Source organism: Hoplias malabaricus, chromosome Y (assembly GCF_029633855.1).
Source record: "Hoplias malabaricus isolate fHopMal1 chromosome Y, fHopMal1.hap1, whole genome shotgun sequence".
Taxonomy (NCBI): Eukaryota; Metazoa; Chordata; class Actinopteri; order Characiformes; family Erythrinidae; genus Hoplias; species Hoplias malabaricus.
Genome location: NC_089820.1, coordinates 57294884 through 57316047, shown reverse-complemented (window position 1 = coordinate 57316047; position 21164 = coordinate 57294884). Strand labels below are relative to the sequence as shown.

The 21164-nt window shown below is 40.6% G+C and overlaps 3 protein-coding genes across 4 annotated transcripts; all 3 read right to left on the bottom strand.

Annotated features, from left to right (window-relative positions):
- Nucleotides 1-1945: 1945 nt before the first annotated feature.
- LOC136677643 (uncharacterized) lies at nucleotides 1946-6031 on the bottom strand. The gene is made up of 4 exons (XM_066655231.1): nucleotides 5976-6031; nucleotides 4068-4268; nucleotides 3575-3810; nucleotides 1946-2799 (listed from the first exon to the last, which is right to left on the bottom strand). The coding sequence occupies exons 1-4, from the start codon at nucleotides 5983-5985 to the stop codon at nucleotides 2569-2571; spliced, it is 678 nt and encodes a 225-aa protein (XP_066511328.1). The 5' UTR covers nucleotides 5986-6031; the 3' UTR covers nucleotides 1946-2568.
- Nucleotides 6032-6582: 551 nt separating this feature from the next.
- On the bottom strand, nucleotides 6583-9671 carry LOC136679646 (uncharacterized). Of its 2 annotated transcripts, none has more exons than XM_066658288.1 (4): nucleotides 9584-9671; nucleotides 8517-8717; nucleotides 7942-8177; nucleotides 6583-7405 (listed from the first exon to the last, which is right to left on the bottom strand). In XM_066658288.1, exons 1-4 carry the CDS (start codon nucleotides 9591-9593, stop codon nucleotides 7133-7135), a joined length of 720 nt encoding a protein of 239 aa, XP_066514385.1. In that variant the 5' UTR covers nucleotides 9594-9671; the 3' UTR covers nucleotides 6583-7132. The 2 variants fall into 2 exon arrangements, with proteins under 2 accessions (XP_066514385.1, XP_066514386.1); XM_066658289.1 differs by having other exon boundaries at nucleotides 7331-7405; nucleotides 7959-8177.
- Nucleotides 9672-11736: 2065 nt separating this feature from the next.
- Nucleotides 11737-15731, bottom strand: LOC136679647 (uncharacterized). The gene is made up of 4 exons (XM_066658291.1): nucleotides 15680-15731; nucleotides 13972-14172; nucleotides 13399-13634; nucleotides 11737-12834 (listed from the first exon to the last, which is right to left on the bottom strand). Exons 1-4 carry the CDS (start codon nucleotides 15687-15689, stop codon nucleotides 12571-12573), a joined length of 711 nt encoding a protein of 236 aa, XP_066514388.1. The 5' UTR covers nucleotides 15690-15731; the 3' UTR covers nucleotides 11737-12570.
- Between the last annotated feature and the right edge of the window lie 5433 nt (nucleotides 15732-21164).

The window sequence follows — 21164 nt, the reverse complement described above, 5'->3', positions numbered from 1 at the left end:
TATCTAAATACGTGATTGTAAAATAATCCATCGCCAGTGACTGCTCTCGGGGGATTTTTTAATAGACATCAAATGCAAGGTCAACTTTGGGGTTACAACTCTTTAACCCTTCGTTGTGATATACACAGATACATGACAAATGATGCCACGCACGCATCTGTAAAATGTCTTGCTGTGGCTTTTCTTTCTTGTGGCTGAAAGAAAGTTCGCTTTACACCTTTCATTATTCTGCACCTAGTTACCTCAGACAAACTCTGATTTAGCTCCACATGAGTAAGTTTAACCCTGTGAATCTAAACCGAACAGTGAGTTTAATTCTGCAAGTTCATCTACATACAGATGAGCCTCAGGTAACAAGGTCAGTGCATTAGTTAGTGCTGAAAATATCAGTGTTTTGACTTTGGCTTTATGAGCAATAACCAAACAAGTCTGTATCAGAACACACACATATTCACAGCAGTCTATAAAACCTGGAGGACATTCACAAAACTTGAGCCATGGTCCAGAAGCTGGATCTTGGAGATTCTCGTCTGATCTTATTGTGTTTCTTTTACTTCCACTTCCACTTTCTTGCTCACCAGCAGAAAACAAACGGGAAGCAAAAGCCTGAAAAGGCGTGTTATGAGCTAAACACAATATCACTTTCATGTGGAACTACACATTACTGAATCAGGTTTAATAATTTAATGTTTAATACTTTACCTTATAAAACATGAGAGAGCCTGCGCCTGCAGAGACATCTGCAGAGCAGGAGGGCTCTCTGACTACCCTATCTGAGAAACATAGTCTGCTGGAAGCAGGAGAGAGATGTTCTTCAGAAAAACTTCTTCCCCTCCAAAATTCTCAAAGAGTGTGTCTCAGAGAAGTGTTAAAAGAGTAAAGTCTAAGTGTGTGGTGTGACTGGCTTTTACCAGAGTTTAGAAATCCTGCCCCAAATACCTGACTCGTCTTCAGTGAGGGAGAATTGGAGCATTTCTTGCTCCTGATTGGCTGTTTCCTGAACCTTGGTAGCGGCATCACATAGAATCTATGACCCTGCACAAACAAAGGCTTGAAGACCATCTCCAAGATTTTGAATCATACTTTTGCAAAATAAAAGATTAGATGTTAACATGAAGTAATATCATTAAGACAACCATTTTCTACATAATTAATAACCAACTACAAACATAGTATGTGGCTACCTTGGTTCTACATAAATTCATACAAAACAAAAATGCCTTTAAACACATGTAAATTAATCCCACCCGGTTTGATTGTCTAAATGGAATTAATTTCAAACAGTTGTGCCCAAATACAACTTGTTTTCCATGTAAGAACTTTGGGATGTTTGAGTCTTTTAGAGTCTTTAAAAAGCTTTAAGAGGACATGGAATAAAGGTGGGTCTGTGTGTCTCTCTGCATTTTGCAAAGATTCTTTTCTTGACCCTGGGGGTCCTGGGGTCATAAAAAAGGGTCCTTGGAGGGGGGTTTATGAGCCTGTGCTCTGTTATCTGAAATTCCATCTGGCTTCTCTGGAGATGTCTCTGAACTAAGAGAGGTCTTTCAGCATAATAAGATAACTTATAATATAATATATTTTATTAAAATTAATTATCTGTTCATCTCCGCTACAGTGGGTCACGTGAACTTGGGATTCTATGGACACTCCCACTGAAAAAGAATGTTTGCATATGTGTGTGTGTGTGTGTGTGTGTGTCTGTGTGTATGTGTGTGTGTGTGTGTGTATGTGTGTGTGTTTGTGTGTGTGTGTGTGTGTGTGTTGAAGACAGAAGAAAATCAGATGGAAATACGAATGCTTAGCATTAGAAAAGAACACAGTTAACGACAAAGAGCAGTAAGTCAAGGCAAGTTTATTTATAGAGCATCTGTCACAAAGACAATTCAGAATGCTTTACAGAGAGAAGAGGGACAGTAAAATACATTAATTAAAAATAAAAATATAAAATCATATAAAGCAAATAAAAGTGCAATATAAACATAATTCGAACGATTCTTATATAAAAAAATAAAAGCACTAGAACATTCCTGATATTCATTGTCTGTAACCGCAGGAGGAAACTTATACAGACACAAAGAGAACACACCACACTCCTCACAGACAGTCACCCGGAGGAAACCCACGTAGACACAGAGACACCCGGAGCGGGACTCGAACCCACAACCTCCAGGTCCCTGGAGCTGTGACAGAGACACTACCTGCTGCACCACCGTGCTGCCCTTTCCTAATTGTTGCAATTAAAAATAGCACAATAAAACAAAAGGCTTTAAAATATATAAGAAATTAAAGAATTGAAGAGTCATTAGAGAATAAAAAGTGAAGAGTATTTTAAAGCTGAGCTGAAAGCTGCTCCGACAGTATATTTTCAGCCTGAATTTAAACGTGTCTGAAATCAGGGCTGTTGTAAGTCAACTCGGTTTGATTGAGGAGCAGAGGAGTTACTAAACACTGCTTCTCCGTGTTTGGTTCTTCATGGGAGTTCTTCTTTTGTTGGTTTGGTTATTTAAAATAAAAATGTTTTACATGTTACAGGTTTGTAGGTTCAGACCAGTCAGATGTGCTGTTAGTTCAGGGGCTGTTGTAGTTTTCTTCCACAGTGGACAACACTCCTGCTGGGGTTTGTTCGTTTTGAAGATAGAGGTGAACAATGCACCCAGCTAATGCTCCGATCAGTCTGCCAACAAGCACCCCGAGTTCAGTCCCAAAGTATCCAATGACTGCTCCTGACGCCATGCCCAGAACAATCCAGATGAAGATCAGCAAGGCTTTCTGATACTGACAGCAGGCAGTGAGATTAATCTGTGACCGAAAAAAAAGAAAGACAAAATTACCAAGAGCAGTGAGGCACAACCAGTTAAAAAAACTATATAAAAACTACAATGAGGGCAAAGGTATAAAAACAGAACTGTGTTTTTGAGAAATGCACACTCCATTTAGTGCTATCTACTCTAGTTGCAGAATCTACAACTTCATTTAAACATACACTCTTAAAAATAAATGTTCTTTGAGCGATGACACAGAAGAACCACTTCTTGTTTTATTGATACATTTTAATGTGTAAAGAACCTTAAAGTAAACCTTTAAAAGGTTTTTCCACACTCACACATCTCTTAAACCAACCAGGTTCTTTCTTGAACCAAAAGTGGTTCCACTATGACATTGCTCAAAGAACCCTTCAGCACTTTTATTTTGAAGATTGTACTAGAAACTGAAGTGAAATATGGTACAGTGTTGTTCACCAGAGATACACAGTGTAAATGTTCCCTCAGATACAACAGTGTGTTTAAGGGTTTACACTAGTTTCACATTCCCAGGGGAAACATTTGAACTCTTTCATGATCTCACCTTTAAAATCAGAAAAATAAAATATATAGAGAGATAAATTTAAACAGTTCAGTTCTGATCCATAATTAAAGACACAGAGGACAGACCCTTGAGGGAACTACTCCAGCAGCAGTTTAAAGCAGCACTAGGTTGTATTTTAACCTTAAACCAAAACAGGACTAAAACAAAACAAAGTATAATTTTCTTGTTTGATCTGGAACAAGGAACTGAATTATGAGCTTGAACACACCTTAACAAGTCTGACAACTTCCTGTAAAGTGGGCGATGCTCCTTTAGCTGTCAGATAATCAGTGACAAGTTTCAGAGCCTCATCATTGCACTGGCATCTCAGCAGACCTTTGTCTTCATGGAACAGACAGTCCACAGTGAACACATTCTCCCTGTTTACACTCCATCTGCTCTCTGGTGTTATGAGACGTAGATTAAAAGTGTGGTGGAGCACCACTAGAACAACAGGCTGAGTCGCTAAACGAGAGAGAGAGAGAGAGAGAGAGAGAGAGATGAGGATGTATTTAAAAATTGTCACTCAATATTAGATAAAGTTTGCAAACGATCTGTGGCTATGTTGTAATTTGCTTTAGTACAGAATCTCTGGTACATCCAGGCCACTAGGTAACTAGAATCACTGGAGAAACCAACTGACTGTCCTTTACGTAAACTACAAATAAAATGGTTGTTTTATTCAGGACTCAACAACTGCAGCTCCCTGAGAATGTCCTCACTTTGTGGCATTGCCTGAAGAGCAGCTTCAATGTCTGTTCCGGCCCGAGACACAACTGCAACAAAAGAAATAACAATGTCGCTCTCATCCAGAGAATACACTTCACGGAGACGAAGATGATTACTGAGACGCTCCAAAAACGTAAGGTGAGAAGTGAAGGTTTGCCCGTGTGCCGTCATGAAGTACTTCATCTTTCTTGATCCTGGAGACAGACAACACACAGGGGCAGATAAGAAAAGAGGGTAAATAACCACAGCTCATTTCAAAGTCCTAAGATGAAGGCAGAGAGGCAACAGCATCAAGAACAGACCAGACGAGCCTTGCGTTGCTGGACTGCCATCAGCTACAAAGCATCTGTCTCACGTGTCTCAGATATTTCAGTAATGGGGAGACAGTCATAATGTTGGTCCCAGATATTCATACTCTTCATTAGACGTATTTAAAATAAATGGGCAATGGCCTGTTTTTTTTTAATATTGCATAACATTTGACATTTAAATTTCATGCAACATTTCATGTGACCGGCCTAATAAAGGACACAAGGATTTTCCACAGAAGGCTTGAATCCTATTGCAATATTTTATTGAAATCACATAAATAAATAATTGCAGCTGTTACTCTCGTTAGAATTATTCCACTCGACACTGAAATCATAGATATTCTAGAGACCAAACATTACAGCAGCAATATATATGTATATATATATAAAACAACCTCAAACAAATCAACCTTTTTTTGCCTCAATCCAGTCAGTGAAAATGCACTGGTTTTATGTAAGTATGTGATTGGGACTCAGACACAGTCGCAATCTTCAAATGTAGGCTAAAAACTCATTTGTTTAGTTTATCATTTGGTAGCTAATGCTCCCCCATAGATAAAGGCGGCAGATCCGGGAGGTCCATGGACACAGGGAATTATAGTAAACTGAGACGCTGGTGCTGTCGTCCCGCCGCTTCTCGCGATCACTCAGGTTTGTTGACGGTGGAGCGGAGGGATGCCAGTGTTTCAGGATGCTCCCGTGTCTGTGTGTCCTCCTGGTTCTCTCCTTTTAGTTAATGCTGTCATAGTCAGATCTGCCGGAGTCATTAGCCACACTCTGGAAATGTTCATATTTTCTACTTTACAAACACAAAACAGTTCAAAACTAATTCCATCCCTTTACATCTTTCCGAGTAAACGACTGCCCACCTGTCTGTCTGGACACTGATGGATGACTGTCGAGACCCTCCTCCACGCTTCAGACCAGCTGCCCACGCTCCAGCAACCACCAAGTGCCTTGAAGCTGTCCCTACACTGAAGTTCTCATGGACTACTAACTATCATCACCAGTAGATTGACCAGAGGAGGATGGGTCACCCCTTGTGAGCCTTGGTTCCTCCCAAGGTTTCTTCCTCAGCTGGGGGAGTTTTTCCTTGCCACTGTCGCCCCTGGCTTGCTCACTTGAGGGTTTTACATTTGTTTTTACATTTCATGTCAAATCTTTGTCTTACTGGAATTCTGTGAAGCTGCTTTGTGACAACATCAGTTGTGAAAAGCGCTATATAAATAAATTTAATTTGATTTGATTTTGATTTGATTGTAAAATTGGTGTGGATTTACTTTCTTGTGGCTGAACAAAAGTTATCTTTACACCCTTCATTATTCAACACCTAGTTACCTCAGACAAACTCTGATTTAGCTCCACATCAGTAAGTTAACCCTGTGAATCTAAACCGAACAGTGAGTTTAGTGACTGAGCTGCAAGTTCCTCTACGTACAGATGAGCCTCAGAAAACAAGGTCAGTGCATTAGTTAGTGCTGAAAATATCAGTGTTTTGACTTGTTTTATGAACAATAACTAAATAAGTCTGTTTCAGACCACACACATATTCACACAGCAGGCTATAAAGTCTGAAGGACATTCACAAACCTTGAGCCATGGTCCAGAAGCTGGATCTTGGAGATTCTCGTCTGATCTTATTGTGTTTCTTTTACTTCTACTTCCACTTTCTCACTCACCAGCAGAAAACAAACGGGAAGCAAAAGCCTGAAAAGGCCTATTATGAGCTAAACACAATATCACTTTCATGTGGAACTACACATTACTGAATCAGGTTTAATGATTTAATGTTTAATACTTTACCTTATAAAACACACATTTTTAGAGTTGTGGGTGTAGTGGAAATAGTTATGCACACGTTGCAGTGGCAGAAGCACTAGATAGCAGAGTCAATGATAATTAATTATTATTTTATTCATAATTAATTTTTTAATTAATTCTGCTAATCTCCATGTTTGAGAGCCATTAAATAATATGTAGTGTCTTTACCTGTCTTAATTTTAGCTTAGACAAGAAGGCCATCTATTATACAGCAGAATTAGCTAGAATTAACTATTATTAATGAATTATGATCATTGACCTGCCGTGGGTTCTTGACTCTGAAATTGAATCTGAACTAGAAGTTATAATTCCATACAAGAAAGGTGCACACACAAACAAATAACCAAGGATTGGTTTTATCACACAAGTGGTTTATTAACTGTAAAATAGAATATTGATTATAGATTCATATAATGAAATGGATTAAGACACAGGGAGAACACACCACACTCCTCACAGACAGTCACCCGGAGGAAAACCACGCAGACACAGGGAGAACACACCACACTCCTCACAGACAGGTCCCTGGAGCTGTGACAGAGACACTACCTGCTGCACCACTGTGCTGTCCTTTCCTAATTGTTGCAATTAAAAATAGCACAATAAAACAAAAGGCTTTAAAATATATAAGAAATTAAAGAATTGAAGAGTCATTAGAGAATAAAAAGTGAAGAGTATTTTAAAGCTGAGCTGAAAGCTGCTCGGACAGTATTTTTTCAGCCTGGATTTAAACGTGTCTGAAATCAGGGCTGTTGTAAGTCAACTCGGTTTCGATTGAGGAGCAGAGGAGTTACTAAACACTGCTTCTCCGTGTTTGGTTCTTCATAGGAGTTCTTCTTTTGTGGGTTTGGTTAATTAAAATAAAAATGTTTTACATGTTACAGGTTTTACATGTTTTACATGTTACTATCAGATGTGCTGTTAGTTCAGGGGCTGTTGTAGTTTTCTTCCACAGTGGACAACACACCTGCTGGGGTTTGTTCACTTTGAAGATAGAGGTGAACAATGCACCCAGCTAATGCTCCGATCAGTCCGCCAACAAGCACCCCGTAACCAGTCCCAAAGTCCCAAAAAAAATAAATGACTGCTCCTGACGCCATGCCCAGAACAATCCAGATGAAGATCAGAAGGATTCTCTTTTTATTTGGTAGAGAAAGTTGCTGCAGATGCTGCCAGAAGGCAGTGAGATAAATCTGTGCCTGAAAAAAAGAAAGACAAAATTACCAGTGAGACCAGTTAAAAAAACACTACAGAAAAGAGGTATAAAGACAGATCGGTGTGTTTCTTTTATCTCTTAAACAAACCTGGTTCTTTATGGAACCAAAAGTGGTTCCTCTATGGCTATTATTTTGAAGATTGTACTAGAAACTGAAATGAAATATGGTACAGTGTTCTTCACCAGAGATACACAGTGTAAATGTTCCCTCAGATACAACACTGGGTTTAAAGGTTTACACTAGTTTCACATTCCCAGGGGAAACATTTGAACTCTTTCATAAGCTAACCTTTAAAATCAGAAAAATAAAATATATAGAGAGGTAAATTTAAACAGTTCAGTTCTGATCCATAATTAAAAACAACAGAGGACAGACCCTTGAGGGAACTTCTCCAGCAGCAGTTTAAAACAGCACTAGGTTGTATTTTAACCTTAAACCAAGACACGACTAAAACGAAACAAAGTATAATTTTCTTGTTTGATCTGGAACAAGGAACTGAATTACAAGCCTGAACACACCGTAACAGGTCTGACACCTTCATGTGAAGTGGGCGATGCTCCTTTAGCTGTCAGATGATCAGTGACAGCCCTCAGAGCCTCATCATTGCACTGGCATCTCAGCAGACCTCGGTCTTCATGGAACAGACAGTCCACAGCGAACACATTCTCCCTGTTTACACTCCGTCTGCCTACTGTTGTTATGAAATGTGGATTAAAAGTGTGGTGAAGCACCACTAGAACAACAGGCTTAGTTGCTAAAGAGAGAGAGAGAGAGAGAGAGAGAGAGAGAGAGAGAGAGAGAGAGAGAGAGAGAGAGAGAGAGAGAGAGGGAGGGAGATGAGAATGTATTTACAAGTTGTCATTCAATATTAGAATAGGTTTTAAGCTGCAAACAATCTGTGGCTATGTTGTAATCTGCTTTAGTACAGAATCTCTGGTACATCCTGGCCACTAGGTGTCTGTATATCAGCTGTTTCATAAACAGAACTAGAATCACTGGAGAAATCAACTGATTATCCATTAGATAAACTACAAATAAAATGGTTATGTTTATTCAGGATTCAGCAACTACAGCTCCCTGAGAATGTCCTCACTTTGTGGCACTGCCTGAAGAGCTGCTTCAATGTCTGTTCCCGCCCGAGACACAATTGGGACAAAAGAAATAATAATGTCGCTCTCATCCAGAGAATTCACTTCACGGAGACGAAGACGATTACTGAGACGCTCCAAAAACGTAAGGTGAGAAGTGAAGGTTTGCCCATGTGCCGTCATGAAGTACTTCATCTCTCTTGATCCTGGAGACAGACAACACACAGGGGCAGATTAGAGAAGGGGATAAATAACCACAGCTCATTTCAAAGTCCTAAGATGAAGGCAGAGAGGTGACAGCATCAAGAACAGACCAGACGAGCCTTGAGTTGCTGGACTGCCATCAGCTACAAAGCATCTGTCTCACGTGTCTCTGATATTTCAGTAATGTGGAGACAGTCATAATGTTCGTCCCAGATATTCATACTCTTCATTAGACGTATTTAAAATAAATTAAATTTCATGCAACATTTCATGTGACCTGCCTAATAAAGGACACAAGGCTTTTCCACAGAAGGCTTGAATCCTACTGCAATATTTTATTGAAATCACATAAATAAATAATTGCAGCTGTTACTCTCGTTAGAATTATTCCACTCGACACTGAAATCATAGATATTCTAGAGACCAAACATTACAGCAGCAATATATATGTATATATATAAAACAACCTCAAACAAATCAACCTTTTTTGCCTCAATCCAGTCAGTGAAAATGCACTGGTTTTATGTAAGTATGTGATTGTAAAATTAGTGTGGATTTACTTTCTTGTGGCTGAACAAAAGTTCTCTTTACACCCTTCATTATTCAACACCTAGTTACCTCAGACAAACTCTGATTTAGCTCCACATCAGTAAGTTAACCCTGTGAATCTAAACCGAACAGTGAGTTTAGTGACTGAGATGCAAGTTCCTCTACATACAGATGAGCCTCAGAAAACAAGGTCAGTGCATTAGTTAGTGCTGAAAATATCAGTGTTTTGACTTGTTTTATGAACAATAACTAAACAAGTCTGTATCAGAACACACACACATTCACAGCAGTCTATAAAACCTGGAGGACATTCACAAACCTTGAGCCATGGTCCAGAAGCTGGATCTTGGAGATTCTCGTCTGATCTTATTGTGTTTCTTTTACTTCCACTTCCACTTTCTCACTCACCAGCAGAAAACAAATGGGAAGCAAAAGCCTGAAAAGGCCTGTTATGAGCTAAACACAATATCACTTTCATGTGGAACTACACATTGCTGAATCAGGTTTAATGATTGAATGTTTAATACTTTACCTTATAAAACACACATTTTTAGAGTTGTGGGTGTAGTGGAAATAGTTATGCACACGTTGCAGTGGCATAAACACTAGATAGCAGAGTCAATGATAATTAATTATTATTTTATTCATAATTAATTTTTTAATTAATTCTGTTAATCTCCATGTTTGAGAGCCATTAAATAATATGTAGTTTACTTGTCTTAATTTTAGCTTAGACAAGAAGGCCATCTTCCCATATTATACAGCAGAATTAGCTAGAATTAACTATTATTAATGAATTATGATCATTGACCTGCCGTAGGTTCTTGGCTCTGAAATTGAATCTGAACTAGAAGTTATAATTCCATACAAGAAAGGTGCACACACAAACAAATAACCAAGGATTGGTTTTATCACACAACTAGTTTATTAATTGTAAAATAGAATATTGATTATAGATTCATATAATGAAATGGATTATCGCGATACATGAGGGAACAGGGAGATTAATGTATGAGAGAACTTCTCTGTGATAATTATTACCCTAAGTTCTAAGAAAGGCTATTGTTTATCCCAGCAAACTTTCAGTACCAACCCATGAGCCATGAGAGACATGAGACCATGTGGCCTTACATATCCGGAGATGGACAGGGAGCATGTCGCTGACAGTGCTTTCCGGCACAACTTCCTCGAGACATGCAGACACGCGCCTTGTAGGTTGCAGCCGTGGGTGTTCCTTCCGTTGAAATTTCGCTAGAGTTAAACTGTAGCTTTTCTTAATCTGTAGTTTCTATCTGGATAAAAATTAAAATAGAAAAATCGGTTCTCTCTGGACCACGAGGGGCCCAAGACTGTTGAAGAGGGCCATGAAAGAGCCTGCGCCTGCAGAGACGTCTGCAGAGCAGGAGAGCTCTCTGACTACCCTATCTGAGATGCATTGTCTGCTGGAAGCAGGAGTGAGACGTTCTTCAGAAAAACGTCTTCCTCTCCAAAATTCTCAAAGAGTGTGTCTCAGAGGAGTGTTTAAAGAGTGAAGTCTAAGTGTGTGGTGTGACTGGCTTTTACCAGAGTTTAGAAAACCCACCCCGAATACCTGATTCGTCCTCAATGAGGGAGAATTGGAGCATTTCTTGCTCCTGATTGGCTGTTTCCTGTACCTTGGTAGTGGCATCACATAAAATCTATGACCCTGCACAAACAAAGGCTTAAAGACCATCTCCAAGATTTTGAATCATACTTTTGCAATATAAAAGATTAGATGTTAACACAAAGTAATATCATTAAGACAACCATGTTCTACATAATTATTAACCAACTACACACATAGTATGTGGCTACCTTGGTTCTACATAAATTCATATAAAACAAAAATGACTTTAAACACATGTAAATTAATCCCACCCGGTTTGATTGTCTAAATGGAATTAATTTCAAACAGTTGTGCCCAAATACAACCTGTTTTCCATGTAAGAACTTTGGGATGTTTGAGTCTTTTAGAGTCTTTAAAAAGGTTTTAGAGGACATGAAATAAAGTGGGTCTGTGTCTCTCTGCATTTTGCAAAGATTCTTTTCTTGACATACATGTCATACATGTCTTCAAAGATGTATTGTGGAGATGTATTGAAGAGAGGTGCTTCAGCATAATAAGATAACTTTGGCATATTAAGTCCCCAAAACGTAAAATATCTTTTATTAAAATGAATAATCTGTTCATCTCCGCTACAGTGGGACACGTGTTCTTGGGATTCTATGGACCCTCCCACTGAAAAAAAATGTGTGTGTGTGTGTGTGTGTGTTGAGGACAGAAGAAAGATCTGATGGAAATACGAATGCTTAGCATTAGAAAAGAACACAGTTAACGACAAAGAGCAGTAAGTCAAGGCAAGTTTATTTATAGAGCATCTGTCACAAACAAAGACAATTCAGAATGCTTTACAGAGAGAAGAGGGACAGTAAAATACATTAATCAAAAATAAAAATATAAAATCGTATAAAGCAAATAAAAGTGCAATATAAACATAATTCGAACGATTCTTACATAAAAAAATAATAGCACTAGAACATTCCTGATACTCATTCATTGTCTGAAAATTGTCTGAACCGCAGGATGAAACTTATACAGACACAGGGAGAACACACCACACTCCTCACAGACAGTCACCCGGAGGAAACCCACGCAGACACAGAGAGAACACACCACACTCCTCACAGACAGTCACCTGGAGGAAACCCACGCAGACACAGAGAGAACACACCACACTCCTCACAGACAGTCACCCAGAGGAAACCCACGCAGACACAGGGAGAACACACCACACTCCTCACAGACAGTCACCCGGAGGAAACCCACGCAGACACAGGGAGAACACACGACACTCCTCACAGACAGTCACCCGGAGGAAAACCACGCAGACACAGGGAGAACTCAACACACTCCTCACAGACAGTCACCCGGAGGAAAACCACGCAGACACAGGGAGAACACACGACACTCCTCACAGACAGTCACCCGGAGGAAACCCACGCAGACACAGAGAGAGCACATCACACTCCTCACAGACAGGTCCCTGGAGCTGTGACAGAGACACTACCTGCTGCACCACCGTGCTGTCCTTTCCTAATTGTTGCAATTAAAAATAGCACAATAAAACAAAAGGCTTTAAAATATATAAGAAATTAAAGAATTGAAGATTCATTAGAGAATAAAAAGTGAAGAGTATTTTAAAGCTGAGCTGAAAGCTGCTCCAACATTTTTAAAATAACAGGTTACAGGTTTGTAGGTTCAGACCAGTCAGATGTGCTGTTAGTTCAGGGGCTGTTGTAGTTTTCTTCCACAGTGGACAACACTCCTGCTGGAGTTTGTTCACTTTGAAGATAGAGGTGAACAATGCACCCAGCTAATGCTCCGATCAGTCCGCCAACAAGCACCCCGAGTTCAGTCCCAAAGCATCCAATGACTGCTCCAGACGCCATGCCCAGAACAATCCAGATGAAGATCAGAAGGATTCTCTTTTTATTTGGTAGAGAAAGGTGCTGCAGATGCTGACAGAAGGCAGTGAGATAAATCTGTGCCTGAAAAAAAGAAAGACAAAATTACCAGTGAGACACAACCAGTGAAAAAAATACTACAGAAAAGAGGTATAAAGACAGATTGGTGTATTTCTCTTATCTCTTAAACAAACCTGGTTCTTTATGGAACCAAAAGTGGTTCCTCTATGGCATCATACAAAGAACCCTTCAGCACTTTAATTTTGAAGACTGTACTAGAAACTGAAGTGAAATATGGTACAGTGTTTTTCACCAGAGATACACAGTGTAAATGTTCCCTCAGATACAACAGTGGGTTTAAAGGTTTACACTAGTTTCACATTCCCAGGGGAAACATTTGAACTCTTTCATGATCTCACCTTTTAAATTAGAAAAATAAAATATATAGAGAGGTAAATTTAAACAGTTCAGTTCTGATCCATAATTAAAGACACAGAGGACAGACCCTTGAGGGAACTACTCCAGCAGCAGTTTAAAGCAGCACTAGGTTGTATTTTAACCTTAAACCAAAACACGACTAAAATGAAACACAGTATAATTTTCTTGTTTGATCTGGAACATGGAACTGAATTACAAGCCTGAACACACCATAAAAGGTCTGACACCTTCCTGTGAAGTGGGCGATGCTCCTTTAGCTTTGAGATAATCAGTGACAGCCCTCAGAGCCTCATCATTGCGCTGACATATCAGCAGACCTTTGTCTTCATGGAACACACAGTCCACAGTGAACACATTCTCTCTGTTTACAATCAGGCTGCTCTCTGCTGTTATGAAACCTGGATCAAAAGTGTGGTGAAGCACCACTAGAACAACAGACTGAGTCGCTAAATGAGAGAGAGAGAGAGAGAGAGAGAGAGAGAGAGAGAGAGAGAGAGAGAGAGAGAGATGAGATGAGAAGAGATGATAATATATTTATAAGATGTCACTCAATATTAGAATAGGTTTTAAGCTGCAAACGATCTGTGGCTATGTTATAATTGGCTTTAGTACAGAATCTCTGGTACGTCCAGGCCACTAGGTGTCTGTATATCAGCTGTTTCATAAAGAGAACTACATAGAATTACTGGAGAAACCAACTGATTGTCCTTTAGATAAACTACAAATAAAATGGGTATGTTTATTCAGGACTCAACAACTGCAGCTCCCTGAGAATGTCCTCACTTTGTGGCATTGCCTGAAGAGCTGCTTCAATGTCTGTTCCGGCCCGAGACACAATTGCAACAAAAGAAATAACAATGTCACTTTCATCCAGAGAATTCACTTCACGGAGACGAAGACAATTAATAAGACGCTCCAAAAATGTAAGGTGAGAAGTGAAGGTTTGCCCGTGTGCCGTCATGAAGTACTTCATCTCTCTTGATTCTGGAAACAGACAACACACAGGGGCAGATTAGAGAAGGGGGTAAATAACCACAGCTCATTTCAAAGTCCTAAGATGAAGGCAGAGAGGCGACAGCATCAAGACCAGACCAGACGAGCCTTGCATTGCTGGACTGCCATCAGCTACAAAGCATCTGTCTCACGTGTCTCTGATATTTCAGTAATGGGAAGACAGTCATAATGTGGGTCCCAGATATTCATACTCTTCATTAGACGTATTTAAAACAAAATAGAGTCATTCATTCATTCATTGTCTGTAACCTTTATCCAGTTCAGGGTCGCGGTGGGTCCAGAGCCTACCTGGAATCATTGGGCACAAGGCGGGAACACACCCTGGACTCCAGGGCCTGGAGGATTACACCCTGTAACATAGACACACACACACATTCACTCACACCTACGGACACTTTTGAGTCACCAATCCACATACGAATGTGTGTTTTTGGACTGTGGAATTGTGAAACCGGAGCATAAAACAAAATTTAGTCATGGGCAATGGCTTGTTTTTTTGAAAATATTGCATAACATTTGACATTTAAATTTCATGCAACATTTCATGTGACCTGCCTAATAAAGGACACAAGGCTTTTCCACAGAAGGCTTGAAACCTATTGCAATATTTTATTGAAATCACATAAATAAATAATTGTAGGTCTTTTCCAGAAGCACGTGGCAGGCAGCGGAGCATGTGTTATTCCACTTTGTCTTAGCCTCTGTCAGTGGAGCATTGTGTTATTCTGCAGCTTCTTCAGAGGCAGCAATCATAAACCGAGAGTACAGGATGTACCTCTTTAGAATCCGCCTCAGAGGCAACAGAAATGTGTCGTATAACATTCTGCAGCTTCCTCAGAGAAAGCAATGATGTACTCTTCTAACAATCTCCAATGCTGAGTTAAAACTGGACTCAAATATGTGTCCAAATAAAAGTACTTCCTGTGTTTTTGTTTATTTATTTACTTATTTTATTTTTGCCTCAATCCAGTCTATGAACATGCAGTGGTTGTATGTAAATACGTGATTGTTAAATAATCCACTGCCAATGACTGCTCTCAGGTGGTTTTTAATAGACAACAAATGCAAAGTCAACTTTGGGGTTACACCTCTTTAACCCTTCGTTGTGATATGTACAGATACATGACAAATGATGCCATGCACGCATCTGTAAAATGTCTTGCTGTGGCTTTTCTTTCTTGTGGCTGAACGACAGTTCTCTTTACACCCTTCAATATTCAGCACCTAGTAACCTCAGACAAACTCTGATTTAGCTCCACATCAGTAAGTTTAACCCCGTGAATCTAAACCGAACAGTTAGTTTAATTCTGCAAGTTCCTCTACATACAGGTGAGCCTCAGGAAACAAGGTCAGTGCATTAGTTAGTGCTGAAAATATCAGTGTTTTGACTTGTTTTATGAGCAATAACTAAACAAGTCTGTATCAGACCACACACATATTCACAGCAGTCTATAAAACCTGGAGGACATTCACAAACCTTGAGCCATGGTCCAGAAGCTGGATCTTGGAGATTCTCGTCTGATCTTATTGTGTTTCTTTTACTTCTACTTTCACTTTCTCACTCACCAGCAGGAAACAAACAGGAAGTAAAAGCCTGAAAAGGCCTGTTATGAGCTAAACACATTATCACTTTCATGTGGAACTACACATTACTGAATCAGGTTTAATGATTTAATGTTTAATACTTTACCTTATAAAACGCACACACTTTTAGAGTTGTGTTTTGACATTGACATTTTATTTAAAGTGTTCTAATATTAAAATCAAATCAAATTTATTTATATAGCACCTTTTACAACTGACGTTGTCACAAAGCAGCTTCACAGTTTCAGAACAGAACATTTAAATCAAAGCCCAATGCGAGCAGCCGAAGGCGACAGTGGCAAAGAAAAACTCCCTCGAGGCCGGAGAAAGAAACCTTGGGAGGAACCAAGACTCACAAAGGGGACCCATCCTCCTCTGATCAAACTATAGATTGAATTTTTAATGATCACCAGTGAAGTGTCATTATGCTACAGTACAATATTAAACATAAAGCAGAAAAAGACCGAAGGCTTCCTCAGATAAGTGCACAAGACTCACACAAGTAAGTAACCTACATAAGTATTTACTGACATTGCTGTTTGATCAGAAGCTATTTTAAATCACATAATAATTTTGAATTTATCTCAATGCGTTTAAGTGACAAGTAAATGGAAAGAGCATAAAAGAAACCAAAGTGTAAACACACACTGTATGACTCCTCTGTTGCTTCCTTACTTTATGGCTGTGACTTCTTTTTCTTCTTGATGATACTAATATAATTTGCTGTTTGTTTCAGAGCTATCTTATTCTGGGGACATTGCAGTAGACCTCGCTCTTCATGATACAGACAGTCCACCGTGAATATTTCACTCCTCTTTATACTGCATCTGCTTTCTGGGGCTGTGAAGTATCGATCAAACGTGTAGTGGAGGACCACCAGAATAACAGGCCGGGACCCTGTGAGGAAACACCTTAGAATGAGCAAAATGAACACATATTCTCACATAACATCATGGCAAAGGACTGTATTATTACCAGGAATCTTCTGAAGAGCAGCTTCAATGTCAGTTCCAGCTCGAGACACGATGGGGACGAAAGCGAAGATGACATCACTCTCAGCCACAGAGAGCACTTCATGTTGAGACCTGATACCGAGTCTTTTCATGAATTCTTTGTGAGAATCGAATGTCTTTCCAAGGACCATCACATGAACACGGGTTTCTCCTGCACCTCCTAATAAAGAAAGAGAGTGTGTGTGTGTGTGTGTGTGAGGAGGGAAGGAACATCAGATGGAAATATTAATGCATAGCGTTACAAAAGCATACAGTTAACGTCATGCCTGTAGTTGTACCTGTGATTACAATAATTATAATGAAAATAAATATTATTGATTAAATTAATGATATTTTAAGCTCCTCAATCGAATTAAAAACTATTAAAAAACTCACCTGTGTACAGGAATTTCTTTGTGAGAAACAGAGTACCAGTCTGCAGGTAAGATAAAAAAACAAATGCACTGAAAACCTTTCATTATTTTTTTGATATAAATAATACTTTCATCATATTTGGAGAAACAAACATAACAAACAGACACAGCGTGTGTTGATTTGAATATTAATGCAGTGATTTAAAATCACCAAAACACATTTGAATACTAATTTAACTGAACCCTAAATAGGTTCCTAGTGGCACAGTGCTGTAGCAGGTAGTGTCTCTGTCACCGCTCCAGGTTCCTGGTGGTTGTGGGTTTGAGTCCCGCTCCGGGTGACTGTCTGTGAGGAGTGTGGTGTGTTCTCTCTGTGTCTGCGTGGGTTTCCTCCGGGTGACTGTCTGTGAGGAGTGTGATGTGTTCTCCCTGTGTCTGCGTGGGTTTCCTCCGGGTGACTGACTGTGAGGAGTGTGGTGTGTTCTCCCTGTGTCTGCGTGGGTTTCCTCCGGGTGACTGACTGTGAGGAGTGTGGTGTGTTCTCCCTGTGTCTGCGTGGGTTTCCTCCGGGAGACTGTCTGTGAGGAGTGTGGTGTGCTCTCTCTGTGTCTGCGTGGGTTTCCTCCGGGTGACTGTCTGTGAGGAGTGTGGTGTGTTCTCTCTGTGTCTGCGTGGGTTTCCTCCGGGTGACTGACTGTGAGGAGTGTGGTGTGTTCTCCCTGTGTCTGCGTGGGTTTCCTCCGGGTGACTGACTGTGAGGAGTGTGGTGTGTTCTCCCTGTGTCTGCGTGGGTTTCCTCCGGGAGACTGTCTGTGAGGAGTGTGGTGTGCTCTCTCTGTGTCTGCGTGGGTTTCCTCCGGGTGACTGTCTGTGAGGAGTGTGGTGTGTTCTCCCTGTGTCTGCGTGGGTTTCCTCCGGGTGACTGTCTGTGAGGAGTGTGGTGTGTTCTCCCTGTGTCTGCGTGGGTTTCCTCCGGGTGACTGACTGTGAGGAGTGTGGTGTGTTCTCCTTGTGTCTGTGTGGGTTTCCTCTGGGTGACTGTCTGTGAGGAGCGTGGTGTGTTCTCTCTGTCTCTGTGTGGGTTTCCTCCGGGTGCTCCGGTTTCCTCCCATGCTCCAAAAACAGACGTTGGTAGGTGGATTGGCGACTCAAAAGTGTCCGTAGGTGTGAGTGTGTGAGTGAATGTGTGAAAATGTGTCACCCTGTCAAGGACTGGCGCGCCCTCCAGGGGTGTTCCTGCCTTGCGCCCAGTGATTCAAGGTAGGCTCCCGACACTGAACTGGATAAGGCTTACAGACAAAGAATGAATTAATTTTAATTCCAAACAATAGCAATCCTCTGCACAAACTGTTAATGGATGTCAAGAAACTGAATAAAGACTAAAAACTTACAGCGTGGACATTTTATCTGCTTTTTGATTAGAAAACACAAAATTGCAAAGAGGAAAATGCTGCATCTGTGTTTTTTTTTTGCAGCTGTGGTCCGCACGGTTAGAGGCACATTCTCTTTTACATTTCTTCACTGCTCTCATTCATAAGCAGGATGGCTCTAGTAGCAAACCCCATAATATTAACTGAACTTAAACAAAGAGAGGTCAGGATTATTTACACAGGTGTATCTTATATCATTATGATCTGACCCTGCTGTAAACAGTGGATAAACCATGACTCTGTCCTGACTCTATCCATTTATCTCTGGTTCTGGTACCTGTAAAGGACTTCCTTGTTCTACCACACATTTTAGACAGTGTGTGTCTGGAACTTCAGTCCAGACTTGTTCTTCACTGGAGAACCTACTGTGAGTCAACAACTCCCCCACAACGTAGCCTTCGAAGTCATTAGACTACACAGGCCCTGCCTTAATAACAAGGCCCCAGTCCAGGGGTACTGTAGTCACATTAAATTTTATTTCTTAATTGTATAAACATTACCTACCCAAATGATCTGAAGTACTATGCCCAGGAGGCCCAAGGCTGTAGAAATTACTGTAAGAATAAAACATAAAGAGTCAGGAACAAACCAAACAACATTTTCTATAGAATGTAATTTTGATAGATTTAACACCAAGTGTGCTTTAATCGTCATTACACAGCAGTCAATAGAAAGTGGGCTCTACGTTTAACACATCTACATATACTAACAGTGAACACACACACACACACACACACACACATTAGTGATCTGGAAATGTGGGCAGCTGCTTCAGCCTCACACGAGCAGTTGGGGGTTGAGTGCCTTGATGAGGAACACACTATTCTCATTCATCATTCATTCTTTCGCTTCCAAACGATTGAACAATATGTTTCAGAATTTCAGCTGCACTGCAGGAGGGACCACTCACCTGTGACTGGTAAATCCTTTATACTAAGTATTGCAACATTCTGTAGGCAAGGCAAAAAAAGAGTACTGAAAATATGTATTGTCATATAAATGATCAAGTATTTTAAATTACAAAAATAAATATATCTTAATAATAATGTAAATGGTGTGATGTGGTGGTGGATCATTCTCAGCGCTGCAGTGACACTGACGTGGTGGTGGTGTGTTAGTGTGTGTTGTGCTGGTGTAGAGTGGATCAGACACAGCAGTGCTGCTGGAGTTTTTAAACCCTGTGTCCACTCTCTGTCCACTCTGTGAGACACTCCTCCCTCGTTGGTCCACCTTGTAGATGTAGAGTCAGAGACAGTAGCTCATCTGTCGCTGCACAGTGTGTGTCGCTCGTCCTCTAGTCCTTCATCAGTGACACAGGACGCTGTCGGCTGGATGTTTTTGGTCGGTGGACTGTTCTCAGTCCAGACACTGAGGGGTTTATAAACTCCAGCAGCACTGCTGTGTCTGATCCACTCTACACCAGCACAACACACACTAACACACCACCACCACGTCAGTGTCACTGCAGCGCTGAGAATGATCCACCACCACATCACACCTGGTCTTATACCTAAGGTTTCTGGTTCCCACACAGTCATAAAGATGGTCCCAAATATAATTAGTTGGTATCACTCAACCTACTGCACCAGCTTTATCTGTTCCCCCAGTGAGGTTACATTCCCCCTGTCAAGACTCAGCTTGTGTTACAAAGGGTCTCAAAGCCATTGGCACCTTTACATCTTCCCAGTGCCTAATGGGCATTGCACCATACCCACATTCAGCACCTTGTGGGTAGTGAGTCCATGTCGCCCCCAATGTTTATGTGAGCTGCCCAGCCATCAGACGACGACCCCCTTCCCAGCAAGGTAAATGACTTCCTTTTCTAACTACTCTTTTTTTGGGATTATATTTTAAGGAGCTTTGCTCGAGACCTGCTTCTCATGGGAGACTCTACTGGGTGCCTCCCAGTGACACGGCCCTTCTGCAGTGACAAGGGCTGCAGACACAGTGGATTTTATTTCTTAATAGAAAGTATACAGAATTTACCTACCCAAATATTTTGAAATATTGCGACCTGGAAAGCCCAGATTACAGACAACACTGTAAGAATAAAACATAAATAAAACAAACCATGTCAGAGAGATGTGTGTTAAAATCCTAAAGACTTAGCTATACTTTTACTCGTTTTTTCTTTGCTTATTTGTGAACTAGGACAAGCAAAAGATGTCAGAGACGTGAAATGAACAGTATAAAGACCACTCAGTAAGACTTCGCAAATGCTAGGCATTACCTGCTGATGAGGGTAATTCACATTTACAGTACTGTGATGAAATGAAGTCTCACACATCTCTCTCTCTCTCTCACTCTCTCTCTCTCTCGCTCGCCAACTCACAGAATAACGACCGTCTCTCTGGGCTTCTGCTAACACTCACCCTGTCTCCCTCTGACAGGCAAACACACCCGCACACCTCTCTCTCTCTAACACTCACACCAACACACAGAGTAACGTTGACTACCTGATAAAACCATGTTATTACAACCATAAAGTGTAAATTTGGTGGTACTCTAGCTGTTATAACCACAGCAACCCACAGAAAACCACTTAAAGCTAAAAAGTGAGCTAATCTGGCTAAAGTTAGCAG